General features: G+C 36.6%; 1 protein-coding gene across 1 annotated transcript; it reads left to right on the top strand.

The window, feature by feature from the left end:
- The first annotated feature begins 2,535 nt into the window (after positions 1 to 2,535).
- Positions 2,536 to 21,637, top strand: LOC136248076 (interaptin-like). The gene is made up of 8 exons (XM_066039891.1): positions 2,536 to 2,571; positions 3,586 to 3,750; positions 5,339 to 5,581; positions 5,731 to 5,928; positions 9,732 to 9,935; positions 10,206 to 10,322; positions 11,238 to 11,441; positions 21,305 to 21,637. The coding sequence occupies exons 1-8, from the start codon at positions 2,536 to 2,538 to the stop codon at positions 21,524 to 21,526; spliced, it is 1,389 nt and encodes a 462-aa protein (XP_065895963.1). The 3' UTR covers positions 21,527 to 21,637.
- Positions 21,638 to 21,876: the final 239 nt, after the last annotated feature.

The following is a 21,876-nucleotide window of genomic DNA, read 5'->3' on the forward strand; positions in this document are numbered from 1 at the left end:
AAAAATTGTTCTTGGGTATCATGATGGTCCACTATAGAGTGATGTTTTGTTAGAAACCAACCAGACTAACAAGATTCCTCATAATTTTCAACACAAGTAATTTAACAACTACTAATACATTAACCTGGTAAATTGGCATATTATTTGTATGTCACCAGCTGAAATACCACATAGTTAACATCTCAGATATAACTCTTGAAAAATGATATAACTTACTGTATTGAAATGCCATTAATGTAGCCATTAAGTAATAATAGTAAACTAAATTTGGTGTAATAATTTTCAGTGTACAGCTGTACTTATGTATGTGATGGATACATCAACTTGAGCTACATGTCACACTATTGTGTGTCTTGATACAAGTCATAGTACATGTGTGTGCATTGTGTATCATTTCTATGATATACTGTAATTAGTTTGTTGTAAAATAATTTTCATATGTAAAGCTTGTACAAAAACTTCTTACACGAAATTTTTTACACAACATCGAACCACTCCAATAGAGCAGTCATTCACGTAAATCATACAAAATGCTTTTACACGAAAATTTTTATCACAAAAATTTTATTTGCATAAAATTACGGTATGTACCACCATGATAAGTTCTCCATGATGTTTTTAGTGTGGTACACTTTGGCATTGAAACCGGGTCACTACTGCTGACCCAGATGACCTGCTGGCCTGGATGTGACCCAGATTAATTAAAAGTGAGGCGTGTGCCAAGAGCTACGTTTTAAGTGCTCGACTAGTGCTTTAGCACAATAGTGTCTATGATTAACAATGTTATTAAGTGGACATGGTTCCACGTAAGTTTGCAGAAAGCAAAATACATTTCCTGCAAGTGGATGGACTGTGTCTTGTACAACAGTAATTGATTAGTGGGCGTGGCTCCACATAAGCCTGCAGGCAGCTATGAGCATGACTTCGTGAATACCTATAGACTTTAATATCACCGATAAATGGATGTGACTGCATATATGGCTGCACACAGTCATGTCCAATAAGTGGGTGTGGCTCACAAAAGAAGCTGGGTTGCATCAGGACTTCACTACGACGTGTTTATACATTTTTGTAACGTTCACCTAATTAATTTGGTTCGGATAATTTTTAAAGCAGGTCGGACCTTGATGACCTGGACAGAGTGTGACCCGGTTGACCTGAATGACTCGGTTTAAAGCTGGTATGTACAATTTATCGTGTATCATCCACAAGAATTAATTTAAAAGTTTGTAGTTTCATTTCTACGGGTTCTCTTTAATACCCATGTCTTTGTATCTATCTGAGTGACAAAGTACTTCCTTCATTAGTAATAATTAGAGCTCAAACAAATAGCCAAATATTCGGATTAATATTTCATTGTCAACTGTGATGGACTTAACATGCAATATATTTCATAGCTGGGTCATTCCGTGTCAAAGGATTTTAGGGTCACCTCTCAGATTTTGATGAAACTGGGTGTGTTTGTAAAACCTATGATGCTCATCACCCAAAACCCCATAAACTACATAGTTACTGATTTATGACTGGTGAAGGTGAAAGTCAGTTAAAACTTTATATGGAGCTATTATGTGGCCATCTCAGTAACAACCCGCATAGCTTGCACAAATGCGCTTTTTAGAAAAATGAGCATGCTCTGTGTGTGAATTTAACATGCAGACATATCATGCACAAATTATTATTGAGTGATTCAGTTTATGGTCTCGATAAACAGTGATGTACTCAATACGATAAATTTCACCTCTGCTATTTCGGTATATATCAAGGTACAATCCCTTGGTGAGATCAAGATCATGTTGATAATTCTCAATAAATACAAATCCTTCAGCATGTTCCGTGTGGCAAGATCCCCATTTCTCACCCGGCTTGATTTGTATCTTAACCTCACTGGAGTAACCTTGTGGGGAGTTTGGTGAAGGATCAGAATTATCATATGCTGGATTTGTTAGTACATCGTTGACATTATCACCTTCAGCTGAATAACACGGAGGTGAGTTGGCATAGTTACCTTTGTCAACAACTATGAACCCAATGACTCGTTCACCATCACTTATTCCAAAGGATGGATCATGATCGTTAGCATCAGCCCATGTGATATTCATAGCAATTGTCATAGTAACGGTAAGGGATTGACTGTCATCATTAGTTAAAACACCAGGAGGAACCAGTTGAACTTGTAAAACATGTTGGTAATGATCAGTCCCAGCAAGTATTTCCATACAGTTAGGTTTGTAGGTACATGACCCATATATGGTAGCATGTTCACTCAACCATTTTGGGGTCATTACCTCATGATAAGGTAACACTGTTTTAACAAATTTAACCTATATATGTGACCAGATTTTACAAAACCGATCCAAATCGCACATCAGGCAAAATCAAACTAACACCACCAGTGGATAACTACACTATCGTACTACTAGTTTTGACCCTCAGTACTACTCAAACTACTCGAGGCTGGTTTTAACAGACGTCTCTTCTGGGTGGTGTGGAGTGCTCAAATGACGGTTTCAGGCCTTGTGAAGGTCCTGGCTTGACATGAATCAGTGGTTTACTGGTGGACAGCCTTATAATGTTGGCCAGACGTTTTCTCTGTTGATTTTGCTACATATCAGCCACTAAGGAGCCAGCACAGCCCTGTAATCTCGTGTCTGGACTCCAATCGTGGTCTGCCTCCATTTTGAGGCTGGACTCCAATCGTGGTCTGCCTCCATTTTGAGGTCTATCTCTTGCCCTCCCCGCCACCCCCCACCCCCCACCCTCCGCCTCTTTGTGAGCACTCGTGATACTACTTCGCTCGTACAACTGCTCAGATTTTCTATCTTATTTGGCAGGAAACTCTACAAGCAGCTACAAGTACTGGACGTGGCCTGAAAGGTATTGATGCATCTTTTGTGTAAATTTTATACGCGTGCTTGCTATCCTTGGAGAGTTATGCTGGCTTGAATTCTTTAAAACTGTTTATCTCGAAACTTCTAATGTGCGATTTGGATCGTTTTTCCAAAATCCAGTCACATATGTAGGATACAATAGATGGATACACTGTAACTTCACTTTCTACAATAGTACTGATTTTCACTCACTTCAGTGTTTTAGCTTCCACTGTGATAGTTAAACAAGTTACTGCCAACACTATCAAAATTGATTTCAGTACTGGTAACATTTTGTGAAGTAGTAATTGCACCTTAAAAGCTCAGCTGTCATCTGGTATACAATGGTATAAAATATACATGCTGGATATATGACAAAAATTATTCTTAAAACACACATGATTAATTAAAAGCATTGTCTTTTTGTTCATTAGACTGATAAAAAGCAAACCCCAAAGCCAGCTTTTGTCTGGCTTTGGAGGATTTCACAATTACAAAAAGAAGTGATGCCAATCTATACCAAAAATCTAGCTGTGCAAGCCAGGGTGAAAAAGTAGGCAATCAAAGTGGTAGCAAAGATTGCATGTACACTATGTTGATTCTGTGATTTAAAATGAGGTTATCTATATCTGTCAAATATAACTATAACTATTGATTTATTGAATTACCATGCATACACAATCCCCATTCTGTATTACCTGTCTCTCTCTATACACAGGCTAAAGATGACTTACTGTCAAGATTAAAGCCGCTAGCTATTAGCAGACTGGAACTAGCGGTAGTGGAGATCAGTGTGGTGTCCTCATGGCTACTACAAACTGATCTGTTCTTACAGTCACTGCTGAGAAGGAGGAGAATTAATCCACCATCTGCTACACTATCAGTAAGACTGTGTACATGTACACAATTTTTTGTTGGATTTTATGTTACATATGTGGCAATCAGAAGTGCACACATGCACTTGTCTATAGTCCATGCTGTAATACCTTATTGTATTAACTAAATGATTCAAGCAACAAGTACACAACACATGTATCTGACTCAGAGATAACACACATATGGTTTGTATATACGTACGTATACATGTAGACGCATGCATGCACACATACACACACACACACACACACACACACACACACACACACACAAACATACACACGTGCTCTCACATATACTGTGCACTCACATATACAGTCCACTGAGTGACTGACTGAGTTGAGAACTAGTTTGAGCAAAGCAACAACTCTTAACTGATAATTTTTGTAATAATCATGTACAACAATGACAATAGATTTATACAAAATGAACTGACCAAGATTACATACAGGTAAAAAACCTTAGAAAGTACCCATACATAACTTGTAATAATGTCAGTTCTAAATTTAGATGTGCTGAGCTACGTAATTCTGTATCTCGTGGGAGCACTAACCTCAAAAATATCATAGAAACAGTAGTGAAATAACTTCTCAGACATGCGCTGATACAGTGTCTAGACAATCTGAAAGAACATCAAGCATTTTGTCCAGGCGTTTTAGTAGTTTTCCCTTTCCCAGACAGCCTCTGTTACAGGTGTTGAATACCAGCATTACATATGCAGTCCTGAACAGTGACTCTGATAACACAAACACACATACACTTTTCATCAAGTATACTACCACAACAGCTATCTAGATTAAGGTTACGGTATAGTCATGAGCAATCATTCAAAATTTTGAATGCCTATCGATACTTTTGAGAAGCCCATAAAACCAGTGTAGCAGCATGAAAATTTTTTAATGAAGGTGAAGCCCTTCATATTTAATGTTTTTATGTAGCTACAGTGTAGTTTGAAGCAGGTGGAACACTACAATTTGTTGTAGTAACACAAGTAAGCCAGCTCTTACATTGCTCAGCTCCAGCTGTCACTACCATGTTTTTCGGCGCCAAATACAGCAAAAGCTGTAGGCTCTATTGGCATTTCTGGGGCATAGTGATACTGTATATTAAATTTATTAGGTCCTGTGGAAGCGTTTTTGGCGTGTTTCTTCCCGGTGACTCAGATACAAGCCTTCAAAGAGCTTGTTTCACTGAAATAACTACTAAAAGTTCAATAAAACGTCTATACAACCAGTAACTTAAAAAATCGCTTCCACAGGACCTAGATATTTTAGTTGTTTAGTCACTGTGTTGAAATTATAAGGATTCAGTAATCTGTTAGTCTGGTTGTTGGCAGCCATATTCATAAAACATCTCTCTATTGTGGACCACACACCCAAGAACAGTCTTTGTTCTGCAGTAAAAACAAACAAGCACAATTAGTTGTATTGCTAACACAACACAGTTGTTGAAATTATTTATTCCTGCTTGGTTTAAAGCAGGTTTTGTAATTTGTTCCGCCCACGCATTTTAAACTATTCCGTAGCCTCAAGTCTACTAACTTACTGTATGTGTAATACACAACCAGCAGTTACCAGTGTGTGTATTGTGTATAGGAGTTATCATCAGAGATCAGTAGTCGTCAGTCACTAATCTCAACTGTTGAGAATGATCTCAATCAAGTCCTATTAATATTTAGTGGTGATGAGTTACCATTAGTTACTGAGTTAGGTCATCAGATGACCCAGTGTCATGTGTGTCTGTCAGAACTGATGGAGAAGTTGGAGTTGGTGAAACAACTTTCTGAAGTGGAAGGGATAGATGGGTTAGGTAGTCTACCATCACCATTATTGGACGATGTGAGTGAGCGTGCGTGTGTGTGTGTGTCTTTTGTTCTTGTGTCTTTGTGTGTACATTCATGTGTGTGCACATGTGTGTGGTGTCATTGTGGATTTGTTACATATGTCTGTACCATAAATGTCTTGTTTCATCATTTCTTGTTTCCCAGGATGATCCTTCAGTGCTAGACATAGCCATATCAAATCTACCTAACCACTTAGAGGTGTCCCTTGACAACAGTAACCGACCATCATCTTTAAGTAATCTAGAAGAGGCTGATAGTGGCCTTGATGATCTTGACACCTTCCCATCATCATCATCACATTATAGTTGGACCTACTTTGATACTGAAACTGTTAAAAGACAAGTATGGTTATGTGTGTTTGTGTGTAATTGCTACGTGTGTGTGTGCGTGCGTGCGTGCGTGCATGCGTGTGTGTGTGTACGTAGGTAAGTAGGTATGTATATATAGACATACGTACGTATGTATATATATATATATATATATATATATATATGTAATACTATGTATGTTTGTGTTTGTGGTTTGTTTGAATCTGTTTATGTGTTTTTGTACCAAGTGTTACTGTTTTTAATAACTTGCGTAAGTATATATACTAATATGCAAAAGGTGTCATACCAATGTATTATAGATACTTTACATTTTAAGATGTATACAACATCCACTACCAAAAGTATACTGGTACCTTAGTTTATGGAAAAGGTTGTATCTTCTCATTATTTTAGTTTGTGTTTCTTGCCTAAGTACTGAGCTTTCCTTCAGGCAGAGGTTGTAGGTTTGATCATCACATGTGGTTTGCTAGTAGCTGTTTGCCTGTGGATTTGATATAATATTAGATATGATATAGTTTCCTAAGTGATGTACTGGCTTTCCATTGCCTGTATCTGATAATCTGATAAATGGCTGTCTATACAAGGTCGTATTTTATATTTCAGTGTAACTTGCTGAAAAATTGTATTGTATCCCACAATCAATCTCTCCAAAGTGTGTTATAAAGGATAGCGTGATCGTGTAGTTAGCTGCTTAACCACTTGGTAGAAAGGTGTCTGGAATGGTCAGTTCAATTTTTGGACAGGTGTTATCATGAGTGATAACCCTTGAAACACCTCAGCAAAAAAATTACCTGCATGTAGAGATTAGTACTTGTGAATTTGGCATCTTAAATGTCATAAATCATTGTGTTTATAGCTAAAATCTTTCTGTAGTTTTAGAGTATTGTGCACCTGGTACACCCCCATCACATTGTCTAATATTACTGGCTAGTGTTGGCTACAGTGAGCTGTAACTGGATTCACAAGAACACCTATTGATCGTGCAGACCTTAATTTATAAGAATATATAGATGCATTTAACGTGAAAGTTGAAAAGACTTTATAAGATTGTTATTGTCATTAGAGCTTTACGGTGACCAGTGTGAGAATTTAATCATGTTCAATTAGTTGAGCTTTTCATTTCACTTTAAATTCAAATGAATATAAATCCACAATACATTGTTTTAAAGGGATCTATAAATAAACTGGATAATTGTGGCATCACATTGGTATACAATAGAAAACATTTTTTTGGAAGGTCATGATAATGTAAATTATTTTGACCTAATAACATGTAATTTAGCTTGTTTGGCATATCATAGTAATCTTCACACTAGCTGTGACGTTGTCTTCTCAACATCATGCATCTCTGAACATCCACCTTGATCATATTAATATGCTAACATTCTCTGTAGTACATTTACTTGGATAAACACCACATCTTGAATAGCAACTGCACTTGATTGAGTATGATATACTAACCAAACACTGGAAGGTGTAATTGTATTTTTTTGCATGTGTTTTAAATATTAAATATACTACATATCACTGGAATTTGTGGTATTGCTTTGATATAACTCAATGCCACAATTGATTGTTTTAACCATGACTATAAAACTGTACTCATCATCACAAAACAGTGAATAAGAATATTAAAAGGTGTGAAGCAAAGAAGAATTTTTGCCGGGTATTCCTAAACTGGAAAACCTATGTAGAATGTGCTGTTGTGTTGGTGCCATTGTTGAAACCAGGTTGGGTCAACCGGGTCACATTTTGACATTACAACATCAATTCCCCTACATCAAAATAATGCTGTTCTGTTGTGCACTTATCCTTATATCCTTATAATACATCTTGTAGTTTATACTGCAGAGGATTATAAAAATTAATACAATACAGTGTACATTTTTATCACAGTCATATAAGTTTAATATTATAGAAACAGCACACAGAATTATGCGTTGTTTTAGAAGGTGGTTATAATATTTTTTTTGCAAAATCAAGTTGGTTTGTTTTATCCCCTCATGTGCCAATTGTAATTTTATTTAAATAGAAATTGTTACATGCCATTAAAATCCGTAATACATATATTTTTTAACATCAGTTTAGTAGTAAGATAAAAATATTTCAATATCTGTACTGATCCAGTGGTATGGAATAATTTCAATAACTTCTTAATGTATCCCACTATCAGTTTCAACAAGGCCTACTATTAAAGTCATGTAGTGGCTACTATTGGTTATTTTCCAGTGTTCTCTGCTCCTATTAATAGACGATGAATTTTTGGGAAGTTTACCAAACATGGTAGACTTGTTAGTATACAATAACTCAGAGGAGGTGTGACGTGAAATAAGTGCCATCAGAAAGAATTCATATTAATCGTTTTATTAGAATTTTTAAACTGTGAAAAGTAACTTCTTAATCATCTGTGAACACTCTTTACTTCATTATCAGCAGTGCTCTCTTCTCTGATGGCTGCTTGTCCTCCATTTTGATTACACCAATGAATTTAGCATAAGAAAAACTTTTGATTGGTACATAGTTTTCAGCAGTACCCTTCCACAGTATGTTCTGTATACAAACCCTATACTTATAAGAAGCCATAGGTCTTCTTATTATAGTTAAGAAATTTTTGGTATAGAAATAGAGAGATTTTTCTTCTTTACACATTTTGTTGGCTAAACACATTTTAATTAGATGCTCTCCTGAGTTAAATTTTTAAACATTTAGTGTTGTAATTCAATACCACAATCAATAGTAACAAGCTGTAATATATAATTCTGACAATGGTTGTCCTGTGTGTATTATTTGTAGGTCACGTAATCTCACGTTTGACACTTTTTAGAAGGTTAATCACATCAGGTTAACCTGTAACTAATCCTATTGGCTATATAATTCCTTTTTGCAATGTATACTAATATCTCACTGAGTAGTTCTTCACTAACATTAGACGTATAGTCTTTAAGGTAACAGCTCACATGAGCTATTAGACCTATATGTCTTCAGGGTAACAGCTCACATGAGCTATTAGATGTGTAGTCTTCAGGGTAACAGTTCACATGACCTATTAGCCAGTGATATAAAATCATTCTTACATCACCTTTTAGATCCACCATATGATTATTAATGGCGTACGTCTGATCTTATTTCCTCCTCCTGTACCGTACTCTTTGAATGAATGAAAAATAATGGTTAAAGCCTAATGTAATTATTGAATTCTGAATAATTGAAATACATCAATTAATTGATATTGTACTTTGATGATTAGTTCTGTCCAATTTGTCAATGAAACAAATGTATACTTAGGTTCAAGAATTAAGGTATACTGGTGAAACAAAACAATTACAAAACATGCAGCATACACAAAGGCGAAAGGTTTTATGCCTGTATCAATTGCAGACACATCCTATAGATCATCAGTACTTGTTTTGGTGAATTGGGGAAGCCATATAAGTACAGTATCCATTACAGCTCTTTCCCGAGCTTGTAATGGAGCTGAACCGTACGTGTCTGTTGTTGACACCTTTGCTGTTACCAATAATCATCTGGTTAGCTGAAATATTAACTCTGTTGAGAAAAATCCACTTTTAATTTTTAGCTGTTTTTCAAGATTCAGCTCAATGTGAACATACTATAATGTGGCTTAAAGCTGCTGAAATGAAGGTATCTTGGTATACGACACAAGTTTTTGCTAGTTGAAATAGTCAGATCAAGCAATTTAAATGCCATCTCTGTGCTCTGTGTGTATGTGTGCATGTACAGTGTGTGTGCATACATGTGTGTGTATTGTGATAGTGGAGTTTACATCAATAATATACTTCATTGCTTACTCACTAGGACAAATCTAAGAGGAAGAGTATTCACCTCCAGTTATCTAGTGTACAGATGGACAGAGATAAACAAGTTGAAATGCAGCAATTACTCTCACAAGTTGATGCGCTAAACTTTGAGTTGTTAGAACTGGTTGATCGGATGAATTCTACTCAACTACCTCCAATACCTGATATTGAAGAGGTACACTTCTCCATTGATAAGTGTCAAGTAAGTACAATCCTATTGTGTATTTGTAACTAAGTGACTATATTGGTTGTGTGTTCTTACCCCTTTTGTTATTGTTGTTATTGCTGATGTTGTTATGGTTATTGTTTTCTGTCTTGTCTTTATCTTTTATTTGTTTTAACATCTTCATTTGAACTCTTATCAACACCTTTATTGAACTGTGTTATAGTTGTTGTGAGGGCAATATCTATCATGAAAACTCGGAAGTATGGAATGTACTCATCACACATGTTCTTACTCTTTGTACTTTAGACTATCCAGTCAGAGACATTAGAACAACACAAGATATTAGAGTCACTGAATAATCAATGTTCTACCTTCCTTGAGGCTAACAGTGGCATACCAGCCAAGTTGAAACAATCACTAGAGGTGTGTTGTATCACTTGTATTGGTACACATGCATGCATATATCACATTGCCTTGACTTGTGGACCTAGTAAATATATATTTTTAAACAATTGTTTACACTATTTAAACAAGGTCAGCAACTATACTAGGCAGGCGCTCATATATTATGACACCGGCATTCGTTACCCTGGAATCTACACTACACTCTGTTTTTACAGATTTAAGTTTAAAACTTAAGGCTATAGGGTGCTATTTGCTTCACATTGCATGCAGATATTAGAAACTGTGACTAACTAGATGTTCAGTGGAGAGCAATGCAGTGTTTATTTAAAACTTGGCTCTATGCTGTATGCATTTTACTCTACATGGGACTAGCGTGTTTATGACTTACCATGCTTCGGGGCAGTAGGTTTACTATGTTAGTTATATAATAGTTAGACATCGAAACACAAGGTTCTACGGAATTTAGAAACCCGAAGGCCCCTGTGTTGTGGTGCACAACGAAGCGAGGGTGCTACTACAGGGCCTGAGGGTTTCTAAATTACGTAGAATCCTGTGTTTTGATGTCTAACTAATTTAGACCACAGCTAATTCATGTACCTTCGCTGCTGCTTGTTGTACCTTCCCAGCTGCTTGTAACACGAGAAATGTAGCGTTCATGAGTAGAACAAGTTGTAACGGCACTTACTATCCAGTTAAACGCCCATGTGTTACCAATGTTACAGGCGCTTAATTGCCGTATTTTGTATCACCCCAGAGACAGGGATCTATTGAGACATGAACAAGGGATCTACAGGATTTAGATGCCTGTAAGTAGTCAACGAAATTCGAGTATTTCAACTTGCTGTGGCATAAAAGCTAGTAAATTGAGTGTGTGTATGTGAATCAGGTTGCTTCTCTCTTATGACTGTTAAAGAATTTCTATATGATCTCTAGGTCTACCTGTTTGATGTGGCCACCCTGTGGCAGAAGGTCAATCTTAAAGCTGCTGAAAAGATGAGACAATTACACGAACGAGAACGAGAGATTGGAGAGTTCTATGGCCAACTCAATGGTCTACTGAAGTATGTAGAAGATGCCAAGAAATTTTTAGAATGGAAAGAACTCTTTGGCTATCGTGAAACTGTAGAAAGGGTTAGGGTAAGTTAAATCTATTTCACTATGCATGTTATGTAATTTTTTTGTTTGTTTTCACATTCATGGAAAACAGCATAGTAATCACCTCTCTCAGTTTCTTTGGACATTGCAGTTTGTATTCCATGAGTGGTTTAGTATAAACTAAAACCCACAATTAGTATGAGCAAGTGGTGAAATAAAAGCAATTGTTTGTGTGGTTCACAACATTTTCAGTGAGACAGTTCGTGTCGGACCTCCTCTACTTCAGGCCATTTCTTTATAATTTTTGAAAGGTATTCCTACAGTATTGTAGCATAGTAAGTGGAAAGCTATTAGGCTTGTATTGGTGATACCTGAAATTCTCACTTGGAAGTTGCGTACATTCAAGTTTAACCCAAAGGAGGTTCCAGATCCCAATAGTGTAACTCTTGACACTTACCTGGACTACATATTACTAGTGTTTTAGGATTTTGGCTTCCTGTATTTACCAGCCATTATATAAATTCCCTAAATATTTGTAATATATAGTTACCTAATACAACCACATTATTGGCTAGTTACCATCAGCTTATTTTGACAAAACAAAAAATATTTGCTAAATGCAAATGCTAAAGTATTATTGACGGCTGAATTCTTGGTAATTACTGGCTAAATCACTAATACACAAAATTACTTAGTAACCATACATCTAAATAGTACCTGTGAAATAAAGAACCCAGCTGTTGTTTGCATAATAATAACCACAACAAAGTCATATAACATGGCAAAGTCTAAACTTTGGTAAAACAAGTCCAAACAAACAACGGAATAAGACAATTTCAAAGCGATGTATTACAATTGCAATTGAATTGTTGACATACTTTGGAATAAACTGAAATCCACAATCAAAAACTTTATGGTTGATTATAAAAGTGCTGTAGCTTTACAAGGAATGTTGATTGGTTAAGCAATGTGTGAGATCTGTAGTCCATACCAGAATTCACTATTAAGATTACTTTAATTTTTGTAGGCACTCCTACTTCGGTAGCATAGTGCCGTGAAACTGCAAAAATTGGTTATTTTATAAAGCACATTTTTGAACATATATAACACAAGATTATGTCAATAATTCATACAACATTATTACGAAATCTTAAATATGTAAGCAATAACACCTTTGACTTGATTTTAACGTAATTTTAATTCGTATCTATAGAAAACAGATAATATATCTGTTATTTGCCTAATTATTTTGTTTACTAGTATTTTATTTAAGACTGGTGCAGCACTGAATTAGGAAAAAGTGTTTTTGATTCTATGCTAATGAAGGCTTGGAACATACATACTTCAGTTTTAAAAATTGTGTTTATTAAAATAATGCTGTTCGCTAAACAACATTGGATATAGGTAGCTAACCAGTATACAATCAGTCAGTAAAAACAGTGTTCAACATTATTATTGGTTAATTTCTTGAAGGAGATATAACACAATAGATAAACAATGGGTCTTACTCACAAATAGTGATTGAAATATCAAATTAGTCAAGAATTTGTTCCAGTCTTAACTTGAGTGTTTGATAAAATTAAACTAAAACCCACAAGTGAAAGTGATAGTGACCATTATAAAAGAAGTATGGTGGACTAAGATCCCATAAATGATACAATCCTTTGGTTGAATCTTCATCTCTATGAAAAGAGTATGAAATGTTTGTAAAGGTTGTTTGATTTATCAAAGCAACCTTGTAAACAACAACAACAATCGTGTTTGTTGTGAAGATGTGATTTTGTGTGATAGTGTAGCATTATAATGAATTTTGACTCATTATAAACAGTTTTGTATATTACGTAGCATAATGCGGTAGTTCTGAAACTGACGCACCTATAGGGATCTCATTTATGGGATATCTGGATCATTTGTGGACTATTTCACAATTACATAAATGTGTCTTGTTAGAATGGGTGAGCTAAATCATTCTTCAAGTTGAAAACTAATGTTTGATAACCAAGAGATTGTTGTACATCAATAAAAATAGGTGGAGTTAACTGTTTACTCTGGATGGAGTGCGGTGTGGACATGAGTACATACATCCATATTAGGGCTGAAATCTTGATGATCATGTTTTTTTAGTATTCAACTACTCTCTAGAGTTAACAATCGAGTGCTGATGAATACTAGCTACTTGTAGTCTTATCCATTTGGTACATTTTATACTGAGTTTAAAATGAAAGCTTTTTCAAGCAACAACAATGATACACACACTAAACCTGCATAATCCAGAAACTAGAAAACAAATTGGAAACGCACAATACTTTTGCCAATTTACATTGGTGGTTACAAACAGGCGTGTCTCATGAAGTGTTTGTTTGATCGCTTAGAAAAACAAAGTTTATTGATTGACAAAGAGTAAGCTATATTGTAACAGTGTTAGTTGCAAAATTCCTTCCACTTGTAAAATCCTATGAACACAGCACTGCATCCATATAATTATTGTTTAACTCTTCAATGATATACAGGGGTGTAGTTGAACTGTATAGTTCATGGAACTCATACTGAGAGCATGAATAACATGGTTAGAAAATTATCAAATATGTGCAAAGATATCACATCAACACTACAAAGCTGCTATTAGTAGTAAAGCAATTTTGTCTTAACAGTGTCAGTTTGATCTCACTGAAGTGTTTTAACACAAATCCTCAACAAAGCATTACCAGTAACACTTTTCTTTTGTACTGAGGCTACACAAAAACTTTTGTCGATTCTAATTTCTCACATTTGTGCGGTTAGAGAGTTGACAGTAGCGTGACTAAAGGAACATTTAAAGATGTATTACTCTGGATCAGGAGATGATCAAGATCACAATCAAAGCAACGTCACAGATCAAGAAGGACCTATCATACATGCAGCCTTCCCTTACATTTCTCTGGCATTCAAGTTGATCACAACACTGATCATTATATCAATGGCTAGTTTGGTTTGTGTTACCATCAAGAAGACGAGGTGTTTGCATCAGTCTCGTAACTTCCTGATAGCTAACGTGATGATTGCTGATATAATGTTGGCACTGTGGAATACTATACCAGCTGGTATAGCCATTGTTGGGTTTGCTGCTGGAACAAATGTAATCTACTGTGGACTGTTAAACTTTGTGTACCATCCAGTGATAGCTTACCACACAACATTCATAATGATATCTGTTGATAAAGTGATAGCTATCGGCTTTCCTTTGCGGTACAAGCATATCATGACCTGCCGTGTTGTAGTTGGAATGATCTGTGTCTCATGGCTGTTAGCAGTAATAGTTTCGTTTCATACTCTGTTTATCTCAGATGGCTCTGAATTCCCTGAATATGGTATATGTATCTTGACTGGTAGACAGTTTCTAGTAATCATCATACCTTATGCTATCCCCATCTTTATGGAAGCTGTAGTCACCACATCACTAAACATATACTTGGCTATCAAGGCTTACCAGTTTCATAGGCGAATCCAAAAGCGAGTGAGGTTGTCACAAAGGACTGCACAAGATGAAGACTTGCAACGCAAGCTGCAACAATTCAAGAAGCATCTAAAGCCCATGCTAACTTTGTTGATAATCCTAATAGGAAATTCAATGTCCAGTTTACTGTTCACTGGACTGTACATTCCTGGAAGGATATGGTTGAACAATAAAGTCTACTACAACATCATGGAGTATTTCGTTAGACCAAACATCATATTATTCCACCCACTTCTTCATATTGTAGTTTATGGAGTGTGCTTCAAACAAATCCGAGAGCCGATGGTTAAGTTGATGCGACGGTTATGTACCGGGTGTTAGCAAAACACTATAGCAACTGCTCCACGCTCATGATATCAAGACACACGGTAGTGTGTCGTGCGGCCCAAGAAGCCGGCGCGCAACCCCGTGAGTATATTGACAGGAAGAAAGAAAACGCAATTTTCGCACCTCCGTAGCTCTGTGCTGCCTTGATGAAACAAGACAAATTTTGCTGTGTACATTCCCTCCAACTTTAGTACTCCACATTCCAAATTTGAGCGAAATCGCTTCAGGCATTCCTGAGATATGTGACTTCAAAAATTGGCTTAGTTTCTTCGTTTTTTTTTTCTTCTTCTTATTTTTCTTCCTCTTTTCGCACACTTACAAAAACTGCTATAAAACGCGAACGCGTTATCCGATTGCCTTGAAATTTGGTACACAGAAGGGGGGTATAAAGGCGCATATCTGTACCAACTTTGGCTGGAATACCATAAACAGGCAAAGAGTTATGAGCGATTATGCACGAAAAATAACACCAATATGTTGTCACGCCTACAGGGTAAACCGCGTATGGGAAGAAGCTGAAAATCGGTGGGTGAATAGGTTAACTATTGAACCTCAAACCTTTTGTGGTTTGAAAGAAATCGAGCCAAAAACCAGGAAGATACAGCGAAGAAATCAACAGTGTGTAACAATTACGCAATCGAGATTAGCTAATTTTTATTATTATTATTATTATTATTATTATGTTTGCCACGCCTACCAGATAAACCACTTGGGGTAATGCTTTGAAAATCGCTGTACAGATGGAGTTATCATCTTAGAAAGGCTCTTCAATGCTGTAGAAAAATCAGACTTAAAGCCACGGAGTTGTAACACGAAATCCAACTTGGTGTAGCAAGTGCGAGATCGAGATACTCTAATAGAGCAGTCATCCTAATAGAGCAGTCACCCTGAACAGAATTCAAAAGATCAGTTAAAAATAAGTAACCTGTATAGAGATCAGCTACAAACAAATTACCCTGTAGAGAGTTCAGCTACAAACAATTCACCCTGTTCAGACATCAGTTAGAAGAAGTTTTCTTGTAGAGAGTTCAGTTACAAACAAATCACCCTGTTGAAAGATCAGCTAGAAGATGTCACCTTATAGATAGTTCAGTTACAAAGAAACCACCATGTAGAGAATTCAGCTACAAACTAGTGACTCTGTAGATACATCAGCTAGAAGAAGTTACCTTGTAGAGAGTTCAGCTACAAAGAAACCATTCTGTAAAGAGCTCAGCTGCAAACAAATCACCTATACAGAATTCAGCTACAAACAAATCACCCTGTAGAGAGATCAGCTAGAAGAAGTTACCTTGTAGATAGTTCAGCTACAAACAAATCACCCTGTAGAGAGATCAGCTAGAAGAAGTTACCTTGTAGATAGTTCAGCTACAAACAAATCATCCTGTAGAGAGATCAGCTAGAAGAAGTTACCTTGTAGATCGTTCAGCTACAAACAATTCACCCTGTAAAGAGATCAGCTAGAAGAAGTTACCTTGTAGAGAGTTCAGCTACAAAGAAACCATCATGTAGAGAATTCAGCCACAAACAAATCATGTATAGAGAGTTCAGCTACAAACAAATCTCCCTGTAGAGAGATCAGCTAGAAGAAGTTTCCTTGTAGAGAGTTCTGCTACAAACAAATCACCCTGTAGAAAGATCAGCTAGAAGAAATCACCTTGTAGAGAGTTCAGCTTCAAAGAAGCAATCATGTGAGAGATCAGGTACAAACAAATTGTCCTGTAGAGAAATCAGCAAGAAGAAGTTACCTTGTAGAGAGTTCAGCTACAAAGAAACCATCATGTAGATAGTTCAGGTACAAACAAATCACCCTGTAGAAAGATCAGCTATAGAAGAAATCACCTTGTAGAGAGTTCAGCTACAAAGAAACTATCATGTAGAGAGTTAAACTACAAACAAATCACCCTGTAGAAAGATCAGCTATAGAAGAAATCACCTTGTAGAGAGTTCAGCTACAAAGAAACCATCAGCTACAAACAAATCAGCCTGTAGAGAGATCAGCTAGAAGAAATTACCTTGTAGAGAGTTCAGCTACAAAGAAACCATCATGTAGAGAGTTCAGCTGCAAACAAATCACCTGTAGAGAGTTAAGCTACAAACAAATCTCCCTGTAGAGAGATCAGCTAGAAGAAGTCACCTTGCAGGGAGTTCAGTTACAAAGAAATAAACCATGTAGAGAGTTCAGCTGCAAACAAATCACCTGTAGAGAGTTCAGCTAGAAACAAGTCACCCTGTAGAGAGATCAGCTAGAAACAAGTCACCTTGTAGAGAGTTCAGCTAGAAGAAGTCACATTGTAGAGCTACAAAGAAACTACCATGTAGAGTTCAGCTGCAAACAAATCACCCTGTAGAGAATTCAGCTACAAACAAATCTCCCTGTAGAAAGATCAGCTAGAAGAAGTTACCTTGTAGAGAGTTCAGCTACAAAGAAACCACCTTGTAGAGAGTTTAGCTGCAAACAAATCCCCTGTAGAGAGTTCAGCTAGAAACAAGTCACCCTGTAGAGAGATCAGCTAAAAACAAGTCACCCTGTAGAGAGTTCAGCTACAAAGAAACTACCACGTAGAGAATTCAGCTGCAAACAAATCATCCTGTAGAGAGTTCAGCTAGAAGAAGTCACCTTTTAGAGAGTTCAGCTACAAAGCAACCACCATGTAAAGAGTTCAGCTGCAAAAAACTCAATCACCTTGTAGAAAGATCGGCTAGAAGAAGTTACCTTGTAGAGAGTTCAGCTACAAAGAAACCACCATGTAGAGAGTTCAGCTGCAAACAAATCACCTATAGAGAGTTCAGCTAGAAACAAGTCACCCTGTAGAGAGTTCAGCTAGAAGAAGTCACATTGTAGAGAGTTCAGCTACAATGAAACTCCCATGTAGAGAGTTCAGCTGCAAACAAATCACCCTGTAGAGAACTCAGCTACAAACAAATATGCAGTGTAAAAAGATCAGCTAGAAGAAGTTACCTTTTAGAGAGTTCAGCTACAACGAAACAACCATGTAGAGAGTTCAGCTAGAAACAAATCACTTGTAGAGAGTTCAGCTAGAAACAAGTCACCTTGTAGAGAGATCAGCTAGAAACAAGTCACCTTGTAGAGAGTTCAGCTAGAAGAAGTCACGTTGTAGAGAGTTCAGCTGCAAACAAATCACCCAGTAGAAAGTTCAGCTATGAACAGATCACCCTGTTGAGAGTTCAGTTAGAAACAAGGAATCCTGTAGAGAGATCACCTAGAAGTATCGCCTTGTAGAGAGTTTAGCTACAAACAAATCACCTGTAGAGAGTTCAGCTACAAACAAATCACCCTGTAGAGAGATCAGCTAGAAGAAGTCACCTTGTAGAGAGTTCAGCTATAAAGAAACCACCATGTAGAGAATTCAGCTGCAAACAAACACCCTGTAGAGAACTCAGCTACAAACAAATCGCCCGGTAGAAAGATCAGCTAGAAGAAGTTACCTTGTAGGGATTTCAGCTACAAACAAATCACCCTGTAGAGAGTTCAGCTACAAAGAAACCATTCTGTAAAGAGCTCAGCTGCAAACAAATCACTTGTACAGAATTCAGCTACAAACAAATCACCCTGTAGAGAGATCAGCTAGAAGAAATTACCTTGTAGATAGTTCAGCTACAAACAAATCACCCTGTAGAAAGATCAGTTAGAAGAAGTTACCTTGGAGAAAGTTCAGCTACAAAGAAACCATTTTGTAAAGAGCTCAGCTGCAAACAAATCACCTGTACAGAATTCAACTACGAACAAATCACCCTGTAGAGAGATCAGCTATAAGAAGTTACCTTGTAGATAGTTCAGCTACAAACAAATCTCCCTGTAGAGAGATCAGCTAGAAGAAATTACCTTGTAGAGAGTTCAGCTACAAAGAAACCACCATATAGAGAGTTCAGCTGCAAAGAAATCACCCTGTAGAAAATTCTGCCAGAAACAAATTGCCCTGTAGAAAGATCAGTTAGAAGAAGTTACCTTTTAGAGAGTTCAGCTACAAAGAAACCATTCTGTAAAGAGCTCAGCTGCAAACAAATCACCTATACAGAATTCAGCTACAAACACATCACCCTGTAGAGAGATCAGCTAGAAGAAGTTACCTTGTAGATCGTTCAGCTACAAACAATTCACCCTATAGAGAGAGCAATTAGAAGAAGTCACCTTGTAGAGTGTTCAGTTACAAAGAAACCACCATGGAGATTTCTGTAATCAATATAATATTATGTGACCGGATTTGCGAAAAGGGGTCTTCCACACACATCCAATTCTGTAACCGTTGGAGACCATAACTCAGTGTTCAAGTAACATATTAACCTGAAAATTTCACCACGTATTGAGCTATAGTGGTGCTCACCACTGTCTAAATTTCAAGGCTATAGCTCTTTCCAATCTGAAGTTATCAATTGTCAAAGTTGGCAAATTGGATGTGTGTGGAAGACCCCTTTTCGCAAATCCGGTCACATATGTATTATACAGTATATATAATTTGTACATTTACTGATGAAATATTTAAAGTACATCTACTTCATTTTTTCTTCTTCCTGTGGTAAAGAAAAAAACATAGGTTAAAAAAGTCCCAAAGCTGGCCTATGTATACAAATACAAAAAGAAATGAAATCTAATCCAAAACAGCCAAGCTGTAAAAAAGTGTGCGGCCCTCAGAAAGGCTATGGTGAAAAAAGATGTGAAATCCAAGGTGGCGGCCAAGAAATAGCTGTGATGGTAGGTTAATGGTAAAAATTTTAATAATGACAATTTAGGTAAATTTTGTGAAGCGGCACAAAAATTCACCTGAATTGTCGTTATTAAAATTTTTACCATTAACCTACCATCACAGCCATTTCTTGGCCGCCACCTTGGATTTCACATCTTTTTTCACCATAGCCTTTCTGAGGGCCGCACACTTTTTTACAGCTTGGCTGTTTTGGATTAGATAACTATTAGCAATATATTATTGTGTAACTGGTTACATGTATATATACAATGTACAACTGATTTTTTCCACAATGTCATTGAATTGCTGGCACTGTGGCGTTTGTTAAATGATGGTGTTGTGTTAGTTGTATTTGTTTGCAACAGAAGCACTGTTAGGTGTAATGTGGTGTTAAAATCTTCTACATTACGTACACAGCTGTTAATAAGCTAAAAGTGAAACCCACAATCATATGCTATAACAGGTGTTATAAAATGGTTAAGGTACTTGTGGACGTGATCCTGTCAACTACGTCATGTAACATTTTTTTGGAAAGGCACCTAAAACTGGGAGACCTGAAACGTGTACATAAAATGAAGCTACTAAAAGAGTAGCTAAGCATTTGTTTTAAAGAACAGAGTTGGTCAGATCTTTTATTATGAATTTGCTACAGCAACAGCCTTATACTTGTCTCATGGCATGCAATCTGTAATTTTTTTTGATATCTTTTTATTGATCACTATTATAAGGCAAGCAACAAAATGAGAAGGTTTTGTTTTATTGCACTAAATTAATGTAAGTGAGATAGAAGAGTCTGAAAGGTAGACTGTTACTTTTTCACTGTTTTTTTCATTGCAGAGATAACCTACCCAGTAAAGGATTTGCCTGTTTATGACGAATGCAATGATTTCAACTCTGTATGCTATTGTGTTTTATTAGTCATGTACATTTTAATGATCCAGACCTCTGTAACCATGTTAAAGTTTACACATTATATCTAAACTACTTTAGTGCACCTAAAATGGGAACCCACAGTCACGTTATGTATATAGTTAATAAAAAGATAAGCTGTTCGATTGGAAATGGGATTTTTAATAAAGGCTCAGGATGCCTTATAATGCATAATATTATGTGAACTGCATTCTAATATGAAACTCTACTTTTCCAAACTCGATAAGCATGTAGTCTCCAAAATTTACTTTGTGGTTTGTTAGTACAGTTTGAAATTCTATTATAACAAGATTCTGAAGTGTCACGGATGTCTTAACAGATATTATGAACCCTAATTAATAACATGTGTTATAGAACATTATTTGCAACAATTTATAATCTTTATGTACATATTATGCAGACTTGTTGCTTAACTAATCTTTAAAATTGCTGTAATGTTTTGATCGTAGGAACTTCATCATTTGTTCATGTCTAAAGCTGACATCAAGCACAACCTATTACAACAGATTGACACATTCGTAGCATCAACAATGCCTTCTGCATCACTTAGAAATACAACACCACAATCTAAAATTGTATCAGATTTGTGTACTAAGAAGAGTAATATTCAGGAGGGCTGGCTGACTGTGGTGGAGCAGTTGACATTGTTATGTGATGAGAGAGTGTTGTGAGGTCATGTTGTACGTCTGTGTGAGAGAGAGGTGGATGTGATTGGTGATGGAGTGGATGTGTTGTCTAGTGTTGGTGTGGAGCTAGGAGATGTTAAAAGGAAACATGCAATGTGTCAGGTAATAATGTGTGTGTAGTTTGTGCGAGTGTGTGTGTGTGTGTGTGTGTGTGTGTGTGTGTGTGTGTGTGTGTGTGTGTGTGTGTGTGTGTGTGTGTGTGTGTGTGTGTGTGCGTGCGAGTGTCTGTAGTGTGTATGTTGTGTGTGTGTATATATTGTGTATGAGTGTGAGTGTATGTTGTGTGTACATGAAGACTACAATCAACTGGAGACAGATTTACATAATACGTATTA

This window comes from Dysidea avara, chromosome 2 (assembly GCF_963678975.1).
Source record: "Dysidea avara chromosome 2, odDysAvar1.4, whole genome shotgun sequence".
Lineage (NCBI taxonomy): Eukaryota > Metazoa > Porifera > Demospongiae > Dictyoceratida > Dysideidae > Dysidea > Dysidea avara.